Source organism: Bombus vosnesenskii, unplaced genomic scaffold (genome assembly GCF_011952255.1).
Source record: "Bombus vosnesenskii isolate JDL3184/JDL3185 unplaced genomic scaffold, Bvos_JDL3184-5_v1.1 scf7180000013264, whole genome shotgun sequence".
NCBI lineage: Eukaryota > Metazoa > Arthropoda > Insecta > Hymenoptera > Apidae > Bombus > Bombus vosnesenskii.
Genome location: NW_022882924.1, coordinates 4650771 through 4678094, shown reverse-complemented (window position 1 = coordinate 4678094; position 27324 = coordinate 4650771). Strand labels below are relative to the sequence as shown.

At 34.8% G+C, this 27324-nt stretch overlaps 4 protein-coding genes across 10 annotated transcripts; 2 read left to right on the top strand and 2 right to left on the bottom strand.

Moving 5' to 3' along the window:
• Positions 1 to 61: 61 nt before the first annotated feature.
• LOC117238337 (E3 ubiquitin-protein ligase CBL-B) lies at positions 62 to 16802 on the top strand. 2 transcript variants are annotated; one of them, XM_033503199.1, is made up of 8 exons: positions 62 to 912; positions 9860 to 10006; positions 10073 to 10345; positions 10422 to 10641; positions 10728 to 10892; positions 13607 to 13883; positions 14003 to 14401; positions 14851 to 16802. In XM_033503199.1, the coding sequence occupies exons 1-8, from the start codon at positions 347 to 349 to the stop codon at positions 14871 to 14873; spliced, it is 2070 nt and encodes a 689-aa protein (XP_033359090.1). In that variant the 5' UTR covers positions 62 to 346; the 3' UTR covers positions 14874 to 16802. The 2 variants fall into 2 exon arrangements, with proteins under 2 accessions (XP_033359090.1, XP_033359086.1); XM_033503195.1 differs by having other exon boundaries at positions 14003 to 14596.
• On the bottom strand, positions 7099 to 9672 carry LOC117238361 (probable phospholipid hydroperoxide glutathione peroxidase). 2 transcript variants are annotated; one of them, XM_033503222.1, is made up of 5 exons: positions 9521 to 9672; positions 7984 to 8086; positions 7807 to 7916; positions 7651 to 7742; positions 7099 to 7568 (listed from the first exon to the last, which is right to left on the bottom strand). In XM_033503222.1, the coding sequence occupies exons 2-5, from the start codon at positions 8070 to 8072 to the stop codon at positions 7353 to 7355; spliced, it is 507 nt and encodes a 168-aa protein (XP_033359113.1). In that variant the 5' UTR covers positions 8073 to 8086; positions 9521 to 9672; the 3' UTR covers positions 7099 to 7352. The 2 variants fall into 2 exon arrangements, with proteins under 2 accessions (XP_033359113.1, XP_033359110.1); XM_033503219.1 differs by lacking the exon at positions 9521 to 9672 and adding an exon at positions 8937 to 9020.
• On the bottom strand, positions 16390 to 20020 carry LOC117238331 (peroxisome assembly factor 2). The gene is made up of 8 exons (XM_033503188.1): positions 19879 to 20020; positions 19169 to 19637; positions 18639 to 19091; positions 18335 to 18561; positions 17874 to 18276; positions 17500 to 17799; positions 16819 to 17438; positions 16390 to 16706 (listed from the first exon to the last, which is right to left on the bottom strand). The coding sequence occupies exons 2-7, from the start codon at positions 19593 to 19595 to the stop codon at positions 16846 to 16848; spliced, it is 2403 nt and encodes an 800-aa protein (XP_033359079.1). The 5' UTR covers positions 19596 to 19637; positions 19879 to 20020; the 3' UTR covers positions 16390 to 16706; positions 16819 to 16845.
• Positions 19860 to 26349, top strand: LOC117238311 (serine/threonine-protein kinase pakA-like). Of its 5 annotated transcripts, none has more exons than XM_033503167.1 (15): positions 19860 to 19973; positions 20615 to 20793; positions 20927 to 21131; positions 21208 to 21404; positions 21475 to 21709; positions 21773 to 21929; positions 22013 to 22244; positions 22316 to 23138; positions 23219 to 23964; positions 24042 to 24217; positions 24299 to 24721; positions 24810 to 24985; positions 25056 to 25303; positions 25379 to 25642; positions 25725 to 25899. In XM_033503167.1, exons 2-15 carry the CDS (start codon positions 20654 to 20656, stop codon positions 25897 to 25899), a joined length of 4197 nt encoding a protein of 1398 aa, XP_033359058.1. In that variant the 5' UTR covers positions 19860 to 19973; positions 20615 to 20653. The 5 variants fall into 5 exon arrangements, with proteins under 5 accessions (XP_033359058.1, XP_033359040.1, XP_033359049.1 ...); XM_033503149.1 differs by lacking the exon at positions 19860 to 19973 and adding an exon at positions 20132 to 20274; XM_033503158.1 differs by lacking the exon at positions 19860 to 19973 and adding an exon at positions 20146 to 20287.
• The last annotated feature ends 975 nt before the right edge of the window (positions 26350 to 27324 follow it).

Genomic DNA, 27324 nt, shown 5'->3' with positions numbered 1-27324 from the left:
CCACAAAGCGTCACGCGGAGGCGAGTGAAACCATAATTAACGAGCTATGGGCACGCTTGGTCGTGTCAGTGTAGACTCGTAGGTATCCGGTGTTGTCAGTACGGAGTAGAAAGAGTAGGATGTGGTATCGTACAACGTTATGGTATATCTCGTGGCTGCGACTTCGTGAGAAGGTCGTCGAGGTAATGAACGCGTCTCGTTGAAGGAAATGCAGTATATTGTATCACGCGAGTGCAGGGCAAGCTAACCTAAAGCAAGGTGTCGGTGGGTTTGTCGAAGGTGAAGTGTAAAAGTGCGCGGGACTCGCATCGAGAGCGAGCACCAAGGAGTCCCGGTGTCGTGGGATATGCACGCACACGTCAAGATGTCGTCGGGAGGACATAGCAGTCGTACTCGAGCTGTACACATAGGTTCGATCTTCCAGAAGCTTCATGGTCGTTTTGCTGATCCTATGACACTGCCGAAACTTTCGACCGACAAGCGAATGTTGGATAAGACCTGGAAACTTATGGACAAGGTAGTCAAGTTATGTCAACATCAGAGGATGAATTTGAAAAATTCGCCACCGTTTATCCTGGATATTCTACCAGATACGTATCAACGATTGAGACTGATATATAGCAAATACGAAGACAGGATGCAGGTGTTACATAGCAACGAACACTTTTGTGTATTCATCAACAACCTTATGAGAAAGTGCAAGCAAGCGATCAAGTTGTTCAAGGAAGGCAAAGAAAAGATGTTCGATGAAACTTCGCATTATCGTAGAAATTTGACCAAACTTAGCCTTGTATTTAGCCACATGCTGTCCGAATTGAAGGCCATTTTCCCAAATGGTGTGTTTGCTGGACATAAATTCCGTATTACTAAAGCAGATGCGGCCGAGTTCTGGAAAGAAAGCTTTGGAATCAGGTGCGTATCGTTTAATCATCCTTTCCCTTTTTTTCTTTGGTTCTTCCTTTTTGTTTTTGATCATGTAAACAGGACACCTGTCTCGTCGCGTGTGCTTTCCACTCTGACGTGCGTAAAAACGAATAATAAACGCGCGCTCTGTGGCTCGCACGTGCGCACACCTAACCTAAAAACGGCTCTGCGTCTCATTGATATTGACATTAGTACATGCACCAAAAACCGGGACGTGTCTACTGGTTTGCACCTGACGCCATTCGTGAAATGTACTTCATCGCTAGCGGAAGTGTTCTTTTTTATGTACGAACTCGTATAAAGGAAGAACTGTATTTTCGCACGTCCTCGAATAATGAAAATCGAATCATTTTAGTCACTCTGTACCTACTATTGTTTTGATAATAATTTAACAATGTTACTATTGTTACAGGCTTTTTCTTATTAAAATTACGATTAATTACATACTAGAAATGTAGACACAATTGTAGGCAATTCTTTTAAGCAATAATATTAATGTACGTAAAACGTATAGATTTAAAAACGTTATGGTATCAGTTCCCTTTTAACTTTGAAAAAAAAAAAAGACGAATCGTGTTTTATGTTTCCGGTCTGAAATATCGGTTATTTAGACGATGAAGCGATAAACGCGGTCGTTGATTTAGTTCGGTATATCGAGTAACAGTTACCGCTGTATTGGCACAAAGTTGCTTCCGGTGCAATCGGAATTTCATTTATACTTGGTTGTGGACTGTTGAACCGTGTAAATTGTCAGAATGAATCGTTATCGGGTTATTGTCAGTGATCGGTTACAGCTCATTGACAGGTATTGCAACATACGAATGAAAAGACTAGGAAAGCGATCTACGATTATTTGAAGTCTAGAGATACCTATATCCTGACAAAAAGATAAGAGAGAGAGAGAGAGAGAGTGAGAAAGAGGGATAGAGACGTGTAAGGCGGGGAAGTTGGTAGAACGGCGGATCGATTGGTTAGATCCGTTTCCTGGTTACTATTCTTGGGGGGCCGGTGGTTTAGTATCGTTTTACAAAACTGATACACCTACTTTTACTGGAATACGTCATGACACAGTATCGGGAAGCGCGTGCCGTGCGCTCTGGGCTACGTGCCGCGTAGCGATTTATCAGCCGGTATAAATAAACGAGCAGCAGTTCGAGCCAATTCATGAATGACTGACTGCTGTACGGTGTCGCGAGAGATCGTCACGATTTGTCAGAACACGAGACTCGTGAACGAATACCCTTTCGTCACACGCGTTCCGCAGCCACTCATCGCCATGGATTTTGCATACACACTAAGATACATATCACGTATATGCGGTTATCTCTTACTTTTTCTTTGCCGCTGTAAGAATATAAATGCAACTATTTATCATTTCATCTCCATTCGTATATGTACACATGTACACCGTGTATAAATGTTTTAATTGTAATTTATGTTTCTCTACGTTACGATGATGTTGCAATATAGTCTATTATCAATCGATAGTAATGGACTATACACAATTGTTTAGTTAGTTAGTTGTTGAAAGTAGAAAATACGCGACTAAAAATAGAACGAATTTCCTGAGAAACGATAAAACATTAATACTGTATGCGGCGCGGAATCAGTTAAATTAAACATCGCCAGGGAGAAGAGCAAAGGAGAGATTCCAGTCGTGGGTTGTACTTCTTCCGTTTCTCTCTCGGTTAATTTCTCGAAATCGTTTCCATCGCCCGCTTCGTCAAACCGTACGTTCGTAGACGAAGTACGAAGCCTACGCGTTTTCCAAGAAAGCTAAACAGGAGTTTAAAGAGCTTTTATCGGGGAACCGTTCTTGTTTTGAACGTAGGATGCGGGCGATTGCAGTATGATTAACATGCGGCGAGCCGACTCGATTACGCCGATGCGCGAACTTTCAGTTTCCGGTCAAATGATCCGCGGACATCCGGTGGCCTATGTTACGCTCTTTGCGCTGTTACGTTCTGCCTCTTTAATCAAGCAAAACCCCTGGGTATTCTTCCTGCGCGTTCAATTCGGCGTCGATGAGATAAGCGTAAGTCGTGATTTATCTTACCGGAAACAATATTTATCGTTATTACGCTGTGTAAGATATCTTGAAATATTATCTTGTACCTCGGTATTTTTAATCGACCTTCTCGGCGCATAATGCGCGTCGCTTTCAAAGAAAGCAATTAACAGAGAAAATCGAACACAGACCTTTACAAAGCGATGACGTAACTCGAAAGAAGAAAATACCTCGAAAAACAAATCGAACGTGCATTACGACGATACGAAACTATTCCTTGAGAAAATTTCATTTCGTCCCACGTACCATTTTTTTTTTTTTTTTTTTTTTTCTGTAATTCCAAACTCGGGTTTTCCTTTATCGGCGCATCGATTCGTAACACGCTAATGTATTCGGACGAAATGAAATCCACGTTTCGCGTGCGAACGTATCCTCGACTTGTTAATGGATGTTTTTAATGACGAGTATACCGGAAACGGTGGCAAGGGATGAGCTTTTATCGAAAAGAAGACCGAAGTCATCTATCCGTGACACAGAGAGAGGAGATGGGAGGATAGTAGTGGATTCGTTGCACCGTTCTGTAATCTATAGTCGCGAAGGATTGTACTTTGTGCTGGCTCGAGCTGGGGGGCAGAATCTTCTCTCTTCTGCTCTTTCACTACGATGTATACTTATAACGATACATCCGGATGTGGGTTGGGAAAGCCATATGAGAAAAAAGTGGTGAGGCAGAATGGAATTCAACGAGGTTGAACATTCCGGTTTCTTCGTCTCCTACGATTATTTCATTAACGTATCTCCGGTTCCCTTTTCCCCTCTGGTGAAAATAATTGAACGCCAGAGTCTCTGTCCTCTTCGGGGACAAAGTGGCCAATATTCACAGCGACTTTCGTGCGTTATATTTTATACGGCGTAGCGGTGTATCAAACGTTTAGATAGAGTCAGAAGAAAGAGCGTGAATCATCGACTTACGGCATCCGTTCTAAAACTAAAGGTAGAAAGAGAGGAACGCGTTAATTCGACCGATGCGACGTCGAAGCGATCGATATATTTGGAATTCCGTTGGAAAGAATCCCGATGTTTGCACGCCTCTGTTTATTCTTGAGATATCGGGTATCAGGTGCACAGCGGATCTGATGTCTTGAAAAGAGGGCGTCGACGCGGATGCAATATGTCGCGTTTGCGAGCCTCGTTCGACTTTACAGTACGATGCAGTGTTCTCTCGCCCTCGAAGGTCTCTTGTTCTCGAGAAAACACCTCGATCGAATGGAACAAAAGAAAATATCATTGCAACCATATTGCGTTTCCAAGCAATGAAAAACGCTTCTTTTATGACCGATATACAAATATCTTTGCGGGGGTAGCTTTACGACTCGACCTTCCTTTTTAACTTTCGCACAGAATAAGGCAATGTAAACTTTGAAGAATTACGCGATATAACTCGCTAAACAAATACATTTTCTGTTCCGAAGCGTGCAACGCGTAGAACGTAGTAAAATCCCGAACACAGGAGATGGAATAAAATCGAAGAAAGAAGAGAACGAGAGTGAAGAAGGTGAGCAGATAGGAATCGTCGTAATCCGGTAGACGAAGAAACGCGCTAGCCTCGTTCGAGGAGACCCACGAATGACGAAGTATTGGAAATAGGTTGGGCAGGCAAACTGTTGAAAATCATTAGCGACGTTTAACGGCGTGGGTGGGAAAAATGGAGGTGTGTGAAAGGCAAGACATGCTCGTCCCGGAGGATACTTATTGTTAGCGGAGGATACTATATTAATTCCGGTCGGCAGGGGTTGGAACCACATTGATAGAGTAGGACCGATGCGTATCAGCTATCCGTGTCTGAAGAGTTACGAGCAAAGAGGTCTGTACCCTCCTCCCCTTTCGTAGTCGGCCAGTTAAGCTCGCATCCGGACGTGAGCCGAAGCGGAAGGAAGGGGACGTGACGTCGCGATTAAAGCGAATTAAGCGGAGCGAACTGTACGAATCGGTGTGGCCGCGTCCACGAACCGGGATCCTACTCTTTACTTACGTTTATCAGAACAGCCAAGTGTTTGCTTCCTTTCGTTTATTCGGTAAATCGTATCTCTTATCGGCGAGAGGACTGGAGTTTGGCGTCGTTCGTATCTACGAGCAGATAATTGTTTCGAACGAAAGAGTCTTCCGATGAGGTAGAAAGGTGTGGAATAATTGCAGAGCTTAACCGTGGGATGCTATATACACGATATGCTTGCAGGCAGTAAAGTACGGCGTTTCCTAGTTGTTCTTAGCTGTTTCTTTCGTGTTTCAAATATAGTTTGGAGATTTAAAGCGCGTACCGATTACGCAATGATGCATTTAGACGTTAAAGGCAAGCATGTGTTTGAAAGTTAATTACATATCGGTCGGATATAAAAGAACGCGTGGACACACGACGCGTAGTAGTTCTGTGTGCGCCTTTAAAACCATCCTTGGCTTAGTAGAGCAATGACTGTGATACCCGATATAATACCGATAATACGATTAACACAGGCATCCATCGTCAAGGGAATCAGCCGACGGATTCACACGAGCGTGCAAAACCTTTGAAATAAGCGAACCATCCTTGAAACGCGCTATGTACTCCGATCGTTCCACTGACATTTTCCATGGGTATATTTTTGCCGTCTATTGCGTAATCACATTTAGCCATCGATGGTTAGAAACTTTACCTCGTGAATGCGAAAGGTGTAATTAGAAGCAGGCAAATTTCAAGTTCGGGTCGTGTTGCCCTTTTGCGCTACGTCCATCGTTAAACCAAATGGAACAACGAGAAAGTAAAATTCTGGAACAAAATTCCGTATCAATTTGAGAACTGTGTGTTGGATTTTAAGGTTCAATACAATTATCTGTCGATCATTTCGGGATTTTCTTTTGTCCGCTAAGATATATAAATTTCGAAAGAGCTGCGTGATAACGATGGCTCGTGGATTCTTACCATCGCATCGTTCTCAGTCATCTAATCATTAATATATTACCGCACGATATTTTTAGTACCTGTCTTAACAAAATCTCTATAACAGCGCAGAATCGATCGCGAGTTAAAATTGTTAAAAGGAGCCGTGCTATCACCCTGATGTTATAAAATATGAAAGATTAGTAAAATTATTTGACGTTAGATTTGACGATTAAATTTGGAGCGGTAGTTGCACAGAAATCGAAAATATCGTACGGATGGAAAGATAGGTACGTTGGAAAAGCAGCGATCTATGAATGGAGGTGAGGCTTGGATCGGTCGGCAAGCAAGGACGACTAATTGTAGCGGTAGTATCTCTCAGCTTCGTTTTGTACGTTGGCCACGCATCGCCGATGTATACATACGCGTGTGCAATACAGATATATCACGGAACATTCAATTCCGAGATAGTACTCCTGCAATAGAGGACGTGACCCAGTTTAATGATGACGTAAAGCGGCTCAGGATTGAAATTCAGGAAGGACACGAAACTCCGTGAATCGTAGTTCTTTCTTCTTTTGCTCCTTCTATTTCTTTTTCATCCTCTTATTCGAACACGCCAGGTGTCTATTTTCGTAATATGAATTTTAAATGCGTTACGAGAAAAAGGGAAAAGAGGGGGGGGACATTATAGGTAGAGAAGTATTTCACGGACCGAGTTGAGTATTCGCCTTGACCCGCTGGGGACATGATGGCCTGTAATTATGTCATCGTGTTACTCGAATCTGCCTGGGATACATTGACCTATTTTTCCAAGCACAGGACGTTGAATCAGTTTCCCTGGGCAGGCTGTTGCGAATCAGACAAAATCGCGTGACATCGAATCAGGCCTGACTATGTTTGATTTTCACTATGTTAAGAAAGATGGAGAGAAGAGGGTTGCAGATTGATGGCTAAATAAAAGACACTAATGACGCTAAAAATAGACAAGGTCAGGAATTTCGTGACGTAGCGCAAAAGTGCGCGGGACAGACATTTGCCACCATAAAAAGAGGCAGAGTAAAACACGCCGAGAAAAGCTTGTAACAAAGCATTGTTTTTGATAAAACGTGCGACTAAAATGTAAAATCATTTAAACGAAACAATGCTATAAATGTAGTGAAATGAAAAATTTTAATAAATGAACGTTGCAACAAGTACATATATTATACATGTATAAAGTATATTATCTTCTTGTGCTGAAAACGCGATCTTTTGATGATATAACATTTATTTCCTCGTTGATATAATATCAATACTTACAACACTTGTTTACAAATAGAAGATGTGCAATATTCGATAACTAAATAAGAAACTTCATTGAATAAAAAAACTATTTATCTAAAAGCTTATAATGGATAAGAATAATTCACAGTTCATATATCGTTCTTAACGATATCGGTTGATTGCAAATAGTGCTACTAATAAAAATCATTACATACATATTAAATAATAGTAGAAAAATGCTTAGAAGTATTTTTCGAAATTGTTTTTCAAACTGTTGGGATCCACGTTCGGACCATGACGTTCAACCACTTTGCCTTCTTTGTTCACGATGAATTTTGTGAAGTTCCATTTTATGAAATCACCCAAAATTCCTCCTTGTTCTTTCTTTAGATATTTCCATAAAGGATGCGCCTTGTCTCCATTGACGTCAATCTTTTCGAATATATCGAATTTAACCTGAAGCAAAATATAATAGTGTACTTAATAAAAATCAAAATGGTAGAATGTTCATCGGATTAAGAGATTCGCATTCCTATACCTTTTGTCGATCGGCAAAACTGCATATTTCTTCGGTACCTCCTGGTTCCTGTCCATTAAATTGGTTACAGGGAAACGCCAAGATTCGTAAACCTAAAAGCACGATCTTTCAACAATCGTTTCGGAAAATAAAACGGATATAATTTGTATATTTTACCTTTAGAGTCAGCATACTCATCGTACAGTTCATTCAGTTGTTTGTAATTTGTGGCTGTAAGGCCGCACTTTGATGCTACGTTTACGATTAAACAAACGTGACCTTTGTAACTGTAAGTAGGTAAAAAATATATTCACACGTCCCTGAACATGGATGAACACATAATATATTACTTACTTGGATAGAGGAACTTCTTCACCTTTTATGGATTTAGCAGTGAAATCGTAAATCGATTTCGCTTCCTTGTAATTATCGTTCCCACTCATGGTTGCTGCTATAACTGAAATAATTTCGATCGATGTTTAAAATATCTCAATGTATGTATTAAAAAATCTAATACGAATTCTAAAAATGTAATTTATATAACAAGTGAATTATTCAGGATATTAGAAGCACATACCAAACATGGGGGAAGTAAAATACTTTTTAATAACATTAGTAAATTGGATATTACTACTACTGAGCTTTGTCACTGTTATTATTATCGAGAGAAATATCAAAAAACACACCACCAAATAAAAATTATATATTGTACTTTTCATCCTTTTCATCTTTTTAACATTTAAATATAAGAGGTATATCTTTTATTATAAAGCTTTTCATTCTAACTGATGTTTACGTCGTATAACGATAATTCGTGATTTTGAGATATGCGTAGATTGTATTGCCATCAACATGAGACAATATCGATCACGTATGCAACAAGGTTACATTTAGCATGATAGTTGAATATGTTATTTAGCGGGGTATTTATAACAATCTTATTTTCATTGTTACAATATTCTTGTGGGATATTATTGTATATCTGTGTAACACTGTATTGTGATACTGCGAGCATTCAGTAAAGATGATATGTGAGACGTACGTCGTTTCACTTACGCTGCGTCACGACTTTCCGGATATGTTGAAATTTGAATATTCAATGAAATAAATATTTGAAGAAATAGATTCTTTGAAAGCACACCTAGAAGTTAATGACTAGATTTTGGTGTTTATATCAAAAATGATATTTTTTCCAAAATAATATTGTCATAATGGTGTTTTTTTAATATAAATAAGCTTTTTCATTTCTTGCAACAGGGAAACAACAGGTTTAGGGAAACGGTAGATATCAAACTTGTAGTACGTGCCTGAAAAATTTCTGACTTGAACAAAACCCACTGGCAGTAGTAATTTTAAAATATTCATTCTTCAGTCAATAAAGACGCACAACTATGTTCCTGAAATTTTTCAGTACAAACACTACATCTTATATTATGAAAAGTTTTATATAAGCACTACTTGTATTTATTTTGTAACTTAGCAAAACGTAAAATCATCATTCTATTTATTGTATTATAATCAACTGATTATTTGGATTACATGTGATAAGCTATATGGTACTTCAACCGAGTAAACTTGTGCTGTTTGTACGAATTATGTAATATTTTTCATAATCGCAGTAAAAGTTAATCATATTTGAAATAATGTATTAAATAGAATAAAGTAAAACGATGAAGTGAATATTTTTTGACAATGTTTACGGCAAGCTTAAATCGATTGCCATCTGTCGTTCACTGGATAAACCTCAATGAATTGCATGAGTTGTGATATTTTGCGCCTAATCATTCTGTTTTAATTTTGGATTTTCTTGTGCGATGTAATGAAGGTGTTTATGAAATGATTATGAAACTTGAGAATATAACGTTTGTAAAGGAAACTAAATGAACCTTACCGGCAATATGTAGTCAAATGTCGCAAAGAGAAAACTAGGGATAGAACTGCACTCCAAGAGCTCTGTCTTTACACTGGCGTATCAGTTATGAACTTACAGCTTTTATTGGCTCCCATACAGGCGCAATATGCACCTGTATGCGAACCGGTTACTCAATATTTTGTAACAAGGAAAAATGACATCAAATTCATTTTTATTAATTATAATGATCTAGATTACAATAACTATGTATGTTGTAAATAATGTAATATCGGTTAGTTGTTAGGTTAGGACCGTATTATTGGAGTGGTATTGTTTGTACATATATTACTAAAAAGTCACTTTTATATATGTTTTCAGTACGCTGGTTCCATGGAAAGTTTTCAAAGACAAGTTAAATGAAGTTCATCCAATAAGTTCTGGATTACAAGCCATGGCATTAAAATCGACGATAGATCTCACGTGCAATGATTATATCTCAAACTTTGAATTCGATGTATTTACGAGGTAAGTTTGTAAACATAAAAAGCGATTTGTCTTATATAATTATAATAAATTTACTTATTATTATAGGTTATTTCAACCATGGTCTACACTTCTTCGTAACTGGAAAATTCTGGCTGTGACACATCCTGGATATGTAGCTTTTCTTACTTATGACGAAGTGAAAGCACGTTTACAAAAGTATTGTAGTACTAGACCTGGAAGTTATGTATTCAGACTAAGTTGCACGAGGTTAGGACAGTGGGCTATTGGTTATGTTACATCAGATGGCGATATCCTCCAAACAATACCTCACAACAAAAGTCTTTGTCAAGCACTGCTAGATGGATATAGGGAAGGATTGTAAGCACACTATTTAATTACTCATAAAAAATTACTAGTTTAAGATTTCTAATTAAACTTAATAATTTGTTTTTAGCTACTTATACCCTGATGGCCGTAATATAAATCCAGATTTAACATGGGCAGTTCAACCCACTCCTGAAGAACACATAAAAGTCACAGCAGAACAGTACGAATTATATTGCGAAATGGGTAGTACATTCCAATTATGTAAAATTTGTGCAGAGAATGACAAAGATGTGAGGATAGAACCTTGCGGACATCTTCTTTGTACTCCATGTCTCACAGCTTGGCAGGTATTAATATTTTACTTAATCTATATGTTTTCGAATTGTTTGCAAGAAAATACCGTAAGAATAAAAACAAGTAAATACTTTTGTAGGATTCTGAGGGACAAGGTTGTCCATTTTGTCGAGCTGAAATTAAAGGGACTGAACAAATAGTAATCGATCCGTTCGATCCACGAAGAACACATCGACCGGGAACACAATCAGCATCTGCTAGTAATGCGTCGACTCCCACACGGGATCTTGACCCGGACACCGAGGTATCCGACTAGGAGTAGCACCTACCCTCATTACATTAAGTGTGCTCTATGTATAACAACTTCTAGCAACACACCCCATTTTTAAAGAATGCTTCATGCAATTCATGTGAGATCTCGAGTTTGTACGATTGTCATGTCATGTCATTTATAGAATTATCATCAAACGTGATACCTCTTATGAGGTATGCAAGTTTAAATATAATGACGAACTTACTAAAGTTAATATTTCGGAAAGTAAATAATGTAAAAAGGGACCAACTTTTTTGTCTCTATATAAGCTTCGTTGGAATTGTATTTTCTATTTTTCTTTTCATTTTTCTTTTTTTTTTTTTTTTTTTTTTTTTTTTGCATTATTTGTATATAGAATAATTCACAGAATAATTCTGAGAAAGCCTAAGTTTACAAACGATTAATATGAATGTTTTTTACAGTTCACGTGTTTATTTAAACTAACATGTGTTTTTAAATTACTTGTTTGTATGTGTCACAATTTACAAAAAATCTTCCGGTTTATGGAGACCCTAAGGTAGGTTGCTTTTTTGCATTACAAAATCGAGGGCTTATTGTACGAGTCACCGTTCTTGTTTCATTACTACAACTGCGTTTGCACTCAGTCACACTCTTCGTACCGTTTAACATACACATCACTATGTTGTACTTGCTGTGCAACGATTTAGTTAAAATAATGGAACGTACATTTTACTTACGACAAACAGATAATATTTAGAGATAACATTGTAGTCGATGCCCATATCAACTTTACGATAATAATTACATATGGATCACATTTGTACAATAGAGTAAAGGTTTTTGCTCGCGACTAATCAAGAAACCAATCATATTTTAAATGCATGTGCCAATGTATAGCTGGCAGCGTCTTCTTTGTGGTGTATGCATACAAGACTTGAAGTTAGAATGCTTCATCTCTACATATGATTGCATTATTTATTAAATAAGAGATTTGTAACGTCAATATTTTTTCAACAGAGTATTAACCCGTTCATAAACTTGCGTTATGTCCGCACAATTAGGAAATCTTTCGCTGTAACTGAAATCCGTTTAACGAGACCTTGATTCGACACTCCTCGCTTCGTGTTTTGTTTGATATAAATTTAAATTCTTTTTATTAATTGGTTTTTTATTAATGTGTATATCGAATTATGTTCACGAATATAAGGAATGACATGGTAAAAGTATAGAACAAAAGGAAATAGTGATTTTTGTAGTACTAAGAGATAAGAGGCAGATATATAAAACAGAGTGATCTTCCAACGGAAATGACGTTGCTTACATCGAGCAATAGGAATGCTACGTAACCCATGGATGAACAGTCGTTCATTCGTTGTATTTTATTAGAATTAATTATGTACCTGTTGGCGATAGAAACAATGTAATAACATGCGACATCTTTATCAGGGAAAAGATGTTATTATTTTTCTTTACTTTAAAATATTTATTATTTATTCTATTCACGCATAAAATGAACTTTAAGGAGTTATACCAGTGATTGTATGGTAGCACTTCATGCCGAAGTTTGATGCTGTGGTATATACGTTATCATCTTCCCTTTCCTTTTTTTCAATACCTTACTGCTGTAGATCCTGTATGCATTGATGCATGCAAGAGCAATTAAAAAGTCGAATTCACCATAAAAATAAAATTTATATTTTTTTAAGATATAAATTGGCAGTTAGTAATCTAAAAAAGGGGAGTAATAATTTCTTAAGCGTAGTATCACGTATCCCTATATCTACGAATCTATAGATAGTAAAACAAAGTCTACGACATGTTGCACTAAAAACTTAAAATTAAAGATAGATTTTTTTACTGCGTTCACGTGTATCCATTAGCGTAATTTGTACAATGACTAGTGCTGCTAATTGATCAGTCATTTAGATCCATTCATGCTGTGCATATCCAGCAATGAAAGAGGTCTAAAATAAATAATTCATAAACATTACAAATTGTAGCGTACATTTCTTCCTATTCATTGTAAGATATTAGGGATCTGAGAAATATGTTCTTTGTTTTCTTTTCGTTTTTTCTTTTTCTATCTTCTTTTCTTTTTTTTTTAATAAAATTGTATTATCATTACATCGTGTTACTTTTGCATATTGTATACATGCATCCCTTTTGCTGGATTCTAATTTCCACGCCTATTGAATCAGTGTTCCAGCAACAGGGAACTACTGAAAATGAACCAAGGTGTTACATCGTTATATCGTTCGCATGATCGTTTATCTTTATTTCATAATGTTATCTACTGGGTCCATTGCTCTGCCCGCTGCATGATCGAAAACTAATCGATAATGTACATAGCCGAAGGAAATTTATTTTGACTCATTGAACGCAGGTAAGTGAATAAATGCATTATGACCTTCTGCTTTATCGCTTTGTAATTATGCTCGTTCTTAATTGTGATGTTCTTTCTCATACAGGTTTTTTTGCTACATTCTTTTTCTTTATATTAATTTAAACAATTCTTGTTTACTCAATATAGTTTTAAAAAGATTTATTCGATTATAGAATTTTATTAATTATTAACAAATTTATCATTACTTAAAATCAGAATCGAATAAAATATATTTTCTACGCAATTATGCGTCTTCTTGCGTTAAATAATAGCAAACGTTATCAGACTAAAACAATCTTATTTCTGTTGGCCTATATCATAGATATTAATGCATGTTTTTCGTTTATTTTTAATGTTTTAGGAAATCATGGATTTGTGTAATGGTCACTGTGGATTGATGTGTTACGATTCGGATGAAGAAGAAGATTCCAGTCCAACAAACTCGCCAGTTTCGACACGAAGAATTGTGCCAAGCCCGCCGCTACCTCCTCGACGACCCTCTCCATCCCCCACGCCAAATAATCATTTGAGGAATGGTCGTCTGTTAACTGTTCCAAAAGAGAATGCTCCACCACCACCTTCATCGACAGCTCAAACGACATTCAATTCTAATACTGACAATCAGCAAAATAATAACAGTAAGCAATAAAAAGTAAAACAATTTAGAGAAACAGAATTTGTTGCGATGTTAATTATTCCTTTCTATTCTGTCTAACTAAGTTGTTTTATAACATCGATGTTTGTTTTATTTTACCAGTAAACTCCGAAACAGGGTACGATATGCTACATCGTGCCTCTTCACCGTCTCCAATGCCACCTTCTGCACCGTTTACAGTAGTCAGAAGTCACGTTCGTCGATCACAAGGAAATCATTTGTCCACAACGCAACAGCAACCACCGCCGACATTACCTGAGAAATCTAGTCGTATCAGTGGCGGATCTTCGGCGATGACCAGCCAAATGACGTCTAGCAATAATGTGCCACCGGTTCCACCACCATTGTCGGTGCCACGACCTCCAAAAGCAACCAGCAAAGAGCACAACAGACAGGATCACCATTACGAGAACACGATCGTGATACCCGGTACGAGACAACACGTCGTGAGGAACATTAATCTGGAAGCGAATACAGCTCGATTGTCCGCCCTGATGAGAGGTAAGGACAATCCCACCGGTTCTTCTAAGCCAGAATCCGCGGCATACGAGAACGTGAACGTCGAACACATTTCCAAGCTGACGGCTCTCGGATTCGCACAAGACGCCGTGATTAGAGCTCTCGGTATTACTAGGAACAATCTTGAAATGGCTTGTGACATACTACACGAATTTGCCACGAAATCGTCTTGACCAGGTATGCATAAAGTGCAAACCTAAAAAAAAGCAGCAACAGATTATCGTGTTATTCACATTTTAATGGACACTACCTCATAATTCTATTGAACGATAGTGTTTTCCTTGAAAAGAAAAAAAAAAAAAAGAAAAAGAAAAGAGTCAATACATGATAGACTAATAAATTTGATACGGTAGAAAAAAGTAGTAACCGCATTTCTTCTTTTACAAAGACCAGATTTAGTCACGGTCTCTTCCTTATTTTTTATGTTTCAGGATTAAATACAGAAGAATCGTAACTGGCTCTACTTGCCGCACTTTTAATGTACATTATAAGTAGAAACGTGTAAAACTTGCTATCGCTGATTACTGGAAAAAATCGTTTTTTCCCCCCCACAAGCTCAGATATCTGGAAATTCGAGCAATACACGCACCAAGAGCCGACAAAGATTTCCTGCCCAGTTAATCGGCAATATCTTCGATCGTTTTTGCACGCACCATATGTCGAAACAATCTTCGTAGAAGATATTCTGAAATACCAGTGTATTTCTTTTCCTTACACATATTCACATATATACACGATCAATACAAATAGAAGAAGACTGCTTAAAACTGCGAGAAGACGCGACAAATGTTACAAATGTAAGTAAGAGTTTTGAACTTTACAAGAATAGTTCGCGGCCGCTGAGTACAAAGTCTTTCGTTTCCCGCGATCGATGCAAGCGAAAATTGCTACCACATGTTTCCCTACGTAGTTCTCCAATAACTACATTTTTCAATCTAAATACTTAAGACAAGGATTTATATATACATTTTTAAAAAGAGCATCTGCATGCAATTACACGATTGTACAGTGGCCAAATTTATTAATAAGCTAATTTAAACGATTCTCCCTTTTTTATCCACATATGTATTTGTCTTTGCTTGTTCCTTGAGAAAAGGAATATTCAGATCAAATTTTTACAAAATATTTGAAATAATACCTCATATACATAGAATATATAAATCGAGTTTAACTACGCGCAAGTTATATTCGTTCCAATCCGATGCAAAATACCCTTGAATATTTTTCATGTGCTCCATAGAATTGATATTAACTGTATGAAATGTTTCGTCGATCGCATGTAGTGATTAGCGTTATTTATCAAATGTGATACTTATGTTTTAATAATTTTCGACTGCACTGAATAGACCCATCGATGCATGAGAGGTAAAAATTGTTAATCGATATTTAATTATATTTAGAAAGAAAAGTGTAAAGAGAAAGAACCGAATACTAGATCATGCGATTTGCTTTTGAAACTATTTTTAATAGTTTTGATTTGAGTAATCTACGAAAGTTCAAAAATAAAAATACTCGTAATTGTAAAGCCTCTCCCTATAAGATAATTGAACTTACGGTTAACGACGATTCTTTGAAATTCTGTGACTTTTCTTTGTCGTATCAAGTCATATCTTAACAATTGTAAAGAAAGACTTAATTCTTTCCGTGTAATAATTAAATATTGTCGTCGTGAACGATGAAGAAAACGAAGCACACTTCAATGTCGTGGACAAATTACATTGGAATCGATCCTACCTCGCGATCATACCAAAGGAATGTCGTTATTCTGTAATCGAATGAAGTACATTGTTAAATGCCGCCTGTAAAACAGGAACAATTCGTTATATTAGACTGTATATTTTGGAGAAGGCAATTAAAATGTTTAAAAAAATTGGACAAGAATCACAGTATTGCGCTTGCAAAATGCAAGAATGTGAATAGCGTTGTTTCATAAATAAAATAACGGTCATTTAAATGGATACGATTTGTCCTACAAACTTACACAATGATTATATTTAACAAAAATAGATGTTTATTTACATACTTTATTAACAAGTGTAGTAAAATAATCATTCAATTCCATTTGCGAAAAGAATTATTAGCCTCTGTTACAAAATTTCGTAGTCCGATATAGGTACTCGATGAATTCAGCTACTCTATTTTTCTACATTGTATACTATTTTGAGATTGGTATGTACTGTAACGTGTTACAATCATTTTGAAGACCGTTCTCTCGAAAAAAATCAATCGGTACTACTACGTCCTCTATCGCGCACTAGCATGTAAGATGAACCGTTTGGTGCAATACCTAGAATAGAAGGTAGATATCTTTCTTGATTGAATTATTCGTTGTAAAAATTATTTTACATATTTCTCCAAATAAAATAACATGTCGTTTATAAGACTGGAAGATGTTTTACCTGATGCTTAAAACACAATTGGGTACATCACGATACAGAAGATAATTCTATCTGCATTTTTTCGTATCTTTCTGCTTCTTCCTTGCTAACCGATGGAATCAATTCGTGTGTGGCTTTTAAAAAGTCTTCCAATTCTACGCCAACATATTCGTCCAATTTAATATCGTTAGAGTTATCGTGATAATTACTTAAAACTCTTCGCGCAGCATTCAGCCATGCATTTGAACAGATAGAATACAAATCTGCACCAGTTGTGTGTTCAGGTAATTGATATATTAACTTTTCTAATTCTTCTCCATTTTCATGGAATTTGAATTTACGAGTCAGTGCCTTTAACACATTAAATTGTGAATCACGATCGGAATGAATCCCTACATATAATAATTTATCGAATCGACCAGGTCTAAGAAGGGCTGGGTCAATCAGATCCGGCCTGTTTGTGGCTCCTATAATGAATATACTACTGGAACAGTCAAGACCATCCATTTCAGCGAGTAATTGGGATACCACACGATCCATTACACCTCCGCTATCTCCACTTCGTCCACGATTGGGTGCTAACGAGTCCAATTCGTCGAAGAATATTATACAAGGTGCTGCTGCTCTTGCCCGCTCGAACACTACGATGTTGCATTTTTTATTTTTCAGATATATGTTTAATACGTATTTTCATTACTTTACCTTGCCTAACATTTTTCTCGCTTTGACCGACATACATATTCAACACTTCAGGACCTTTAATTGATAAGAAGTGAAGCTGATACTCTGTCGCTACAGCTTTAGCAAGAAGCGTCTTTCCGGTTCCTGGTGGTCCATACAAGAGAAGACCAGATTGTCCGAATCCTAAAGTGTTCATCAAAGGTAACTGAATTCGCCGCATTATTTCATGTTTCAGCTTCATTAAACCACCTATGTCTTCCCAATAAACTTTTGGTACACGCGGTGCACCTTTACAATCTGTATATATCGATTGCATGTATTCTGTAAATGAAATTGAACGAATTAAAGCTGATATATTGTAAATAATAATTATTTTTACAGCATTAAAAGTGTACCATAAGCTTTATCAAAATCTTCTTGTAAAAGTGTTAATGGTTTCAAATTCTTAGTACTATCTTTGCAGTGAAATTTTACGGCATTGAGTATTAATGTCGATAAGTCTGAATATCGAAAGTCAGAACACATCCCAGAAATTTTTGATAAATTGACCTGATGATTGAGATTTCGTTTCATGAGTAACCACGAAATTAAATTCGTTCTTTCATTCTGATCTAGATGTTTCACGTCAATCGTTTCGATAAAAATTCTGTTTAGTTCAGCCGGTATATCAGACTCATTTGTAGTAGCTACTATAATAACTGGATATCTTAAATATTTATTATATAATGAATTTATTTCGTTGGAAAAGGTTGATATCACTCTTTCATCCTTTTGACCTTCAGAATTTCTTCCAAATACCTACAAGTACTATCTTAGAATATTTGCAAATAAATTAACAAAAATATCTTCAAAGTACCTCTATATTATTTAAGCACAGGATACATGGTACAGATTGTTCAGCATTACGCAGTACAATACGTAATTTAGCCTCTGTCTTTGCTGATGTTAAAGCTTGAACTTCAGCAAAATCTGTATTAAGAAAGTTTAAACCTATTTTTTCAGCCAATATTTGGACTAATTTACGTTTATTTAAACCCTGTGCACCCTTAATAAGAAATATTGGCTTTATTGATAATTGTATATCTGTTTAAGAAATAAAGCATTAAATATCTAATTTATATTACTTAGATGCAATTAGATATTTAAACATTAATCTTTACCATGATTAATAAATGGCAAAATGCAACGCTCTAATTGTTCCAGAGGTGCTGCTAAACTTGATGGATACGAGTTTACATACTTCTCTTTGGTTTGATTGTAAATAAAATGTTTTTGAGGTAGATAACTATGTATATCCGGTTCCTGAATGAGTGTGGTTTCTCCATATAAAATATAAGAAGTATCACTATCTGTAAAATCTCTATTATCATTGATGATAGAATTGACTTTAAAATATATTACAGACAGTAAAGGATTGGTATGCAAATACATTTGGTCCAATATATATTCCTTTATATTAATGCTAAATAAATCATTTTTTCTTAAAAATCTAGGTTCAGAGAAATAATTTTCTAATAAAGTACTTATTAAATTATCTGTGCTTTCATATTGATTAGAAATCATAGAAATTTTGGCTTCTCTAGCAAAGTTAATAGTGTCATCTTTTGCTGGCACTGAAAAAGATTGGAAAAATCGATTTTTTATCAAATTCTTATAATCACTTGTCCATTAAAATATATTTTGTACTTACATAAAAAACATTTATCAATAGTGCAATGCAATGCATTTTCTATATTATATTTCATAGTATTTGATGTAAATATTTCAATTTCATCAGTGTTATTTAAAGGTACAACTAAAACTTTATATTTTTTTATAGATACTGTAGAACATATATAAAACCAAGTTGGTGTAGTAATTCTAACATATTTTATGTTTGCCAATAAACAAGAATAACAGTCTATATAATAATTCTTTTCATTATAAAATTGTTTTATTAAATTCTTCAGAATAAAGTCAGACAAAATAATCCAGTTATATTTTGTATCAATTAATGTTTTTAATCGAAAAAGCGCGTACTGTACAAATGTATAAAAGAGTACGTAATTATAGTTGTATTTCATTAATAATTTTGTTAATTCTCGTAAAAAATGTATATAAGAGTATAAAGAATTCATATTGCATTTGTTTCGATTAAAATTGAAAGTTAGAGCCGCATGCTGAAAAGTAAAAAGAAATCGATTTCTATGCAATGAAATGAGAGTCAAAGTTATTTAATAATAGCATTCGCAGCATGAAGATATAGTAAATTTTATACTATCTCTTATATATAATACATAAGTATGTGTATTTTAAATGATATGTCTTGATAAATAAAAATTTTTAATGAAACTTCCAAATGATTTGAAATGAATTTTCATAATAATCATAAAAAGGAAAAAGATAAGATCACTGGCGTACCAATTTTGGACCAATCTGCCAAGTTACTATAGAAACAGTGACGAAGTGGAAGTTCGAAGATCATGCGAAGTCCCTCTGCAACAGCTGTCCTATTGGTAATTTTCAACAGAGATTTGCGTGAAAACTATATTAAGCACGATAAATCTCTGGCTGCATCAGTTCTCAATTATTTCGCATAGTAGATCCAATTAAAATTCGTGATTAGTGGGACGGTAACTCTTGCATCATTTAAAGCACAGCGTAGCAGAAGACAGTGAAAAACCGTTGTTGGCCGTAGCCGTTAAATGAAAAACTAACCTAACCTAGACTGATAGCGTCCTTATTGGAGTTATCAAGACTAGATTTATTCAAATTTGAAGGTCCGCCGCGATTCGAAGAATATTATGCAAAGTTTTAGTACGTGTGAAAGGTTAAGTGTTTCCTAAAAAGACGTTGCTTACGCTTTGTCCTACTATTTCATAGCTTGAATGACTGTTTGCATTATGTTTAACTGAATACATTTTATGGATTAAGTACTTACGGACTTAAAATCTATTCGATTTCCTACATTCTCACACTTTATAACAATATATAATCACTAATATGTTGCATTGTGACACACTGAATAATGAGTCATTTAAAATTTAACATGTAGTTCTATTGTTCCAATTTTTGAATACAGTTTGAAATACCTTTAATACAGACATTTAAAAAATAATCTATCAACTTTTTATTATTTCAATCTTTTTATTTTTAGAATATAAGGTGATTTAATTAAGAAATTATAGAATTAAGAATGGATCCTGCTACAGTTATTGCGCTTTGTAAAGAAAATATTCAACCATTACGTTATGGACGAAATGCTGCACAGTTAGGAACTGCATTAAGGGCACAAGAGGATGCAGATGTTCAACAATTACTCTTACAAGAAAAACAGTGAGTTTAACAATTAACAATTCCTTTTATTGAATTATGATTAAATTAATAGTTTTCAAAGTAAAGTTTTTCTATAATTTATCATGATTATCTCATTATATCCTAAAATAGTAATTTCATGTTATATTTTTAGGATGTATGAAGATGCAATAAAAAATTATGAAGGAGATGATCCTTTAGAAAGTTGGTATGAATATATACTTTGGGTAGAACAAAGTTACCCAAAAAGTGGACATGAGTCACATATTGGGAAACTTTTGCAACAATGTTTAGCTATATTTGAAAAAGAGACCAAATATCACCAAGATCGTAGATATATACGTCTTTGGATTAATTATGTAAGATATTTAAAACATATTTTATGTTAAAGAAATGTCTCTCTTGTTATTTTATAAAATAAGCATTTGGTTGCAGATAAGTATGCAAAAAAATCCATTAGAATTGTATCAACTTTTACATAACAATGGAATTGGGACTATGGTTGCAGATATGTACAGGGCATGGGCTTTTGAATTAGAACAGATAGAAGATTACAAACGTGCCGATGAAGTTTATTTAATGGGTTTATCTGCCTTAGCAGAACCACAGGACGAATTAGATTATGCGCACAAGTATTAATCACAAAACATACAAATACTAACAAAATTATTAACACAATAACATGCACTTCATCCATTGTAGAAACTTCCAACTCGCAGTTGCGCGTAAAACATTAGGACGTACAGATGATCGTAATGAAGTATCATTGCTTGAACAACGTCAGGCTTTTAGTTCTTTAAAAGCAATAAAAGCTGGGAAAAGAATTGGTAGTATACGTACTGGACATCGAGTACGCGAACACTTTCCTGGTACAGTTCCACAAATTCCATCGACGATGCATCACACTCGGCCAAATTCCAGGATACAAGTATATCAGGTATAAAAGTATTAAGATATTCAAAATACGGTAGTATAGAAATACATCGAGATGTTTCTATAGGATGATATGCCAGCTGAAATGAAAAATTCAAGTATATTAGATCATGTACCAGTAGAAGATACAGTACATAAAGAAAATACAATTAAACCTGGCCCATGGAATGGTGGAGGTAGACGATATCCGTTAATGACACCTAGTACAAAGTTAGCTTTCAAAGGTGCAATTTTATTTACAACAAAATAATATTACTAATGCGTAAGATCGCTTTTTTTATGCATTTTATTGTTACTTAAATCTTAGTTCACGAGGATCAACCAGATGATTTTGATGCAAACAATCTAAGATTATTTCCAAACCATACATATTTTTTTGATGGTAGCAAATACCCAGAGCATTTAACTGTGCCTGTATTTGTGCCAGATCCTCCAAATCCAAATATTATATTAAGGCCACATTATCCCAAAGAATTAGTTTATGCTAATAATATGGATCAAAGTATGGAGGAAGTAAGAGCCCAGTTGTATTTACAAAGGTAATTTATTTTTGTTAATAATTATTTAGATGATAAAATTATTTTGAATAATTGTGATCAATATTTTATAGAGCACAAACTTTAGATAAAAAGCATGATGTGTCAGATATAAGAGGGACTAATCATCAAGTGCAGCATAAAGGTTTTGAATCTGAACATCAGAGACACAATGTATCTTTACAAGAATTGCAAAGACAGAGGCAAGAATTTGAACAACAAGAGTTAACAGAGAGACAAAGGAAAGTAGAACAACAACTTAGGGAAGCCGAACAACTTGAGTTGGATAGACAGAGACTTCAAGCTGAACAACAAGAACTCCAAAGACAACAGTATGAAGCTGAAACTCAAGCATTAGAAACTCAAAGGCGTAAGGCAGAGCAACGTGAATTAGAACGATTAGAAGCAGAAAGAATTGAAGCCGAAAGGATCGAAGCAGAAAGACTCGAAGCTCAGAGAATGGAAGCAGAATTGAATTCGCAACGAAAATTACAGTCTAGTTTTATGCATCAACATCATACATCATCATTAAACACTGAGCCTGAAGAACATTTACTCGGACAAAGTCTTACCGTTAATACGAAAGAAGCAATGTCAGTCGTACAAGACATGTGGCGCTCTCCGGATACAGTGCCTACAACGCCTAATTTTCGTACTCCTATGACACCTAGAATTTCAGATGCCAAGACCAAATTATCTTTTGATATACATATGGATAGTTCAATGACGCAGCATGCAATGTCAAACAGCAAACATCATTCGGGATATAACATACAACCTTATAATGATCAAGAAAATCACCAGAATTATTCTGCTCATCAAAGTTATTCTAATCAAGAACATCAAAATTCTTATAGTAATCCCGGATTACATAATACATACCAATATCAAATGCAGGTATAATATAAGTTATATATAAAGAAAGATTTTTATATGTAGGAAATTATTATACTAATTCTTAAAATAATTAATTACAGCAACAAGTACATGAGCAACAAGTACAACAACCTCATTCCCGACTGCATCATTCACAGCATCATCAACAATTAATTCAAGCACATCAACAGGCTCACGTGATTTCTCATCATCATACTCTTCCCCATGTCTCGCACTTGCAGTCTCATAGTCAGATTCAACATCATCAATCTCATCCTCAACAACATCAACCATCACATAATCAACACCTTCACCATCAGCCACACCAAGCACATCAACACATACAACATATTCAACAAGTTTATGGCACCATAATGCCCAATGACATTGCTTATCAGCAGTATCCTTCACAGCTAGAATCTACCTTAATACAACAAAATGTAGAGCCTCAAAAGCAGCTTCATTATCCCCCATATAACGAATTAGACATTGAAACTAGCAAACCATACAGGATGCCACCCGAATTACCGTATATAAAGTCTCCAGGAATGAATCGTAGAGATATTAAATATCTTGAAAGTGCCGAAGATAAAGAAAATGCTATCGTCGTTGATTATAATGGACCACTAGAAGAAAATATGACGCCAAAAGCACCAGATGAAAATAACTTATATATTGACGAAAGTCTTGGTATTAGTCCATTGACGGGAAATAATGATACTTGTTACACAGAAGCATTTAATACACAATTAACAAGTTCTACACCTATGACTAATCAATTTAGGCAGTCTTACAAAGTAGCAGAAGGAACTTCACAATATCCAAATCAGTGTGCTGCACCTCTACCGTATGCGACTTTTTAATTACATAATTAATTAGTACAACAACATTCCAATTTATATTTATTTCATATCTCATTTACAGCTCTTCAGAGGCACCAAATGCAGAAACTGAAGACAAGTTGAGTGTCATACTAGAATCTACTAGAGAATATATTTCAAGCAGTTCTGGCAGCAGTACCCATACAAGAAATACTGTATTGGGCTTTACATTAACAAAAGAAGATCTGGTTCCTATAAAAGAACAAAGTATTACTAGAGGTATTTTAATCAAATATATTAACATTTTTTTATTTATTGTAACATTTTTTGTATATGAAGGAAGATTTTTTATCTAACAAGGTGGAGAAGATGAAATAAAAGATGTTACTCTTTCTGCAAACCAACCTTACGAACAAAAATTACAAACCCAAATTCAAGCTGTGCACGCTCAAAGTCCGCGTACGGTACAACGTAATGTGGATCAAATTACTTCTGAAATTAAGAAGAATTGTGATCTACGAAAATCAATTAATTTTAAACTTAACGAAATAGAACAAAAAGAAAAAGTTGATACAATGGAATGTGAAGAGCACCACGAACCAATGGAAGAAGCTGAGGAAGAAACTTTCCAACTACCTTCAGGAAATATAAATCCTTTCGATAGAAATTTGATAACTGGTCTTTTAAAAAAAATAAAATTTCCTCAGCCATATCATGCAGAGGGATATGTGAGATTAAATATTAACTTAAATAAGCTTGTGCCTTCTACTATGATTACGCTTGGTCAGTGTATTTCGATGTAAAAACATCAGATGGAAACATTTTTTCGTTGTTTCGATACTTCTTACCTTTACTTGTTTCACGTATTTAGGTACTGAAGCGTACGATTTGGGAAAGTGCCTTGGAAAGGGAACGTACGGTACAGTATTCAAAGCAGTGAATTTGCAAACAGGTCAAATAGTTGCCCTGAAAACTCAAAAACCTGCTTGGGTTTGGGAGTTTTATATCACTAGGGAAATAAAAAATCGTCTTACTAACCCACATATGGTAAAATATTTATTTATAGTATTCATAAATAACGACTTTAATAAATAATAAATAATAATTCTTTTTCTAGTTACGTGGATTTATGGATGTCTCAATGGCATACGTCGCGAATAATAGTAGTGTATTAGTTTCAGAATATTCCAGATTTGGAACATTATTAGCAGTAACAAATCAAATAAAAATTACCACGGGAAAACCATTGTTAGAACATTTGGCTATATTTTTCACGATTGAAATATTGCAAATTGTGGAATATTTACACAAATGTCAAATAATCCACGGAGACATTAAACCAGACAATTTTCTCTTAATGCGTTTGTATGTACATTTACATGATATATTTATATTTTATGAAACAAATCTACCGTGTTACATTTATAAATATAATTTTAGACCGACGGAAGATGTAAGGCCGACGATACAGTTAATAGATTTTGGATGTAGTATAGATATGAGTCTATTACCAGAAAAAACGACATTTACTCAGGTTATAAAAACAGAAGATTTTACGTGTATCGAAATGCAAACTGGAAAACCGTGGACGTATCAGACTGATCTGTATTGTTTAGCAGCGACAAGTCATTGCCTACTATTTGGTAATTATATGAGAGTTTCGAATATTGGTGGTCGTTGGTTTATCACATCGAAAATACCAAGGTATTTATATTTAAACAAAAGTATTTTTTAGTTATAAAGTTGTAAAGGGTATGATACATTAAAGATTTACTTAAAAATACAGGTATGCTAAAAAAGCTGCTTGGGAGCAATTCTTTACAGAACTATTAAATATTGAATCGTGCGATAAAATGCCCGATTTATCAAAATTGCGCAATATGATGGAGGAAACATTAGCACAGATGACAGATGCCCAACAGAAATTTAGAAATTTTGTCAATATCTTAAACAAACGATAACAGTTACTGAATATACTGTATCAAATGTTGTGTCCCAATGTGTGCACATATTTAGAAAAGAACCAACATTTATTAAGAAAAATTAATGTTACTATGCTATTTATTATCAAAGTTAATAATATGGTGATATATGTAATACACAGTTAATAATACATGAAATGCACTTTATGGCCTGCTTCGTGGAGGCTTTAATGAACTGTATTGCTTGCACATAATCAATTATATTAAAAATACGAAATATTTCATTCGACGAAAGAGAAAAAGAACTTTTCAATCTGATATTACAGACATTTTATGCTCCATAAGTTATAAAAATGTCTTTCAAGATACCTCGTGACATAGTACCTGGATGTTAGCATCTGTCACGTAAGTTATGTAAAGGCAGATTTGTATAATAAAGTTGAGTAAAAGTAAAACTTTGAGAAAAACGAATATGTAAAAAAAAATAAATATTTATAATACAATGCGCGTGAGATAAATGCGGATGGTTTACTCTACGTTTTGTAATTACTAATGTCTTATAATTACAAGCGGAAAAAGTTGTGTACTAACATATTACCAAGTACACGATACAAGCTTGCATACTATATCTAGATAATATGTATGTATAATATGACCTATATGAGATAAAATAAACTTTTGTTCTATAGATATCAAATTTAAAGTTCGAAATTTTCTTACACGCACGTACATGTATTTTAATGTAATAATGTCAAAAATCAAATTGCTCTCATATACTCTGTAACAAAACAAAAACGTAATAAAAGCAAAAACATTTATGCTTCAACAACTGTTCTTGATATTTTGTTTTATTTTAGATACGCTTCGATGATATTTGATAACAAAATATGCAAGCTCATAGTATGCAAAGATTTAACACAATATATAACCAACTCTATACAAAAGTTATATTGATGTATGATTTTCTAGTTTGTTTTATATTTTTCAGTTTAAATGTGCAGGCTTTTTTGCCAATATCCACTAAACAGGCCTTTATGTAGTATATTTTATAAAATGGAATTTATTATATCTCTAACACGCATATGATAGAAATGTCAAAATTTGTGTTCAAACGATTTGATTTTAGATTTTATAAAATGCACAAGAACACTAGGTTGTCTAATATTTAAAGGATGATATAAATTACATGTATAGCATTATAAAACATTGATAATAATAGACAACCTATTGCTCTCATTAAAAAATTTCTGAGAATATGCCTTATCTTATTTTAACGGTGCAACGTAAAAATATTTATATTCGTATAAGATATATATATATACAATTAGTCGATACATCCATTATAAAAATGAGGGACAAAATGACGAGTGGTACACATCGATGGAATTAGGTTTAATTATACAAATAAATTTAAAAAGAGTATTATCTTAGCAGTAGGTGATATTTACTATCGTTAGTTTACTT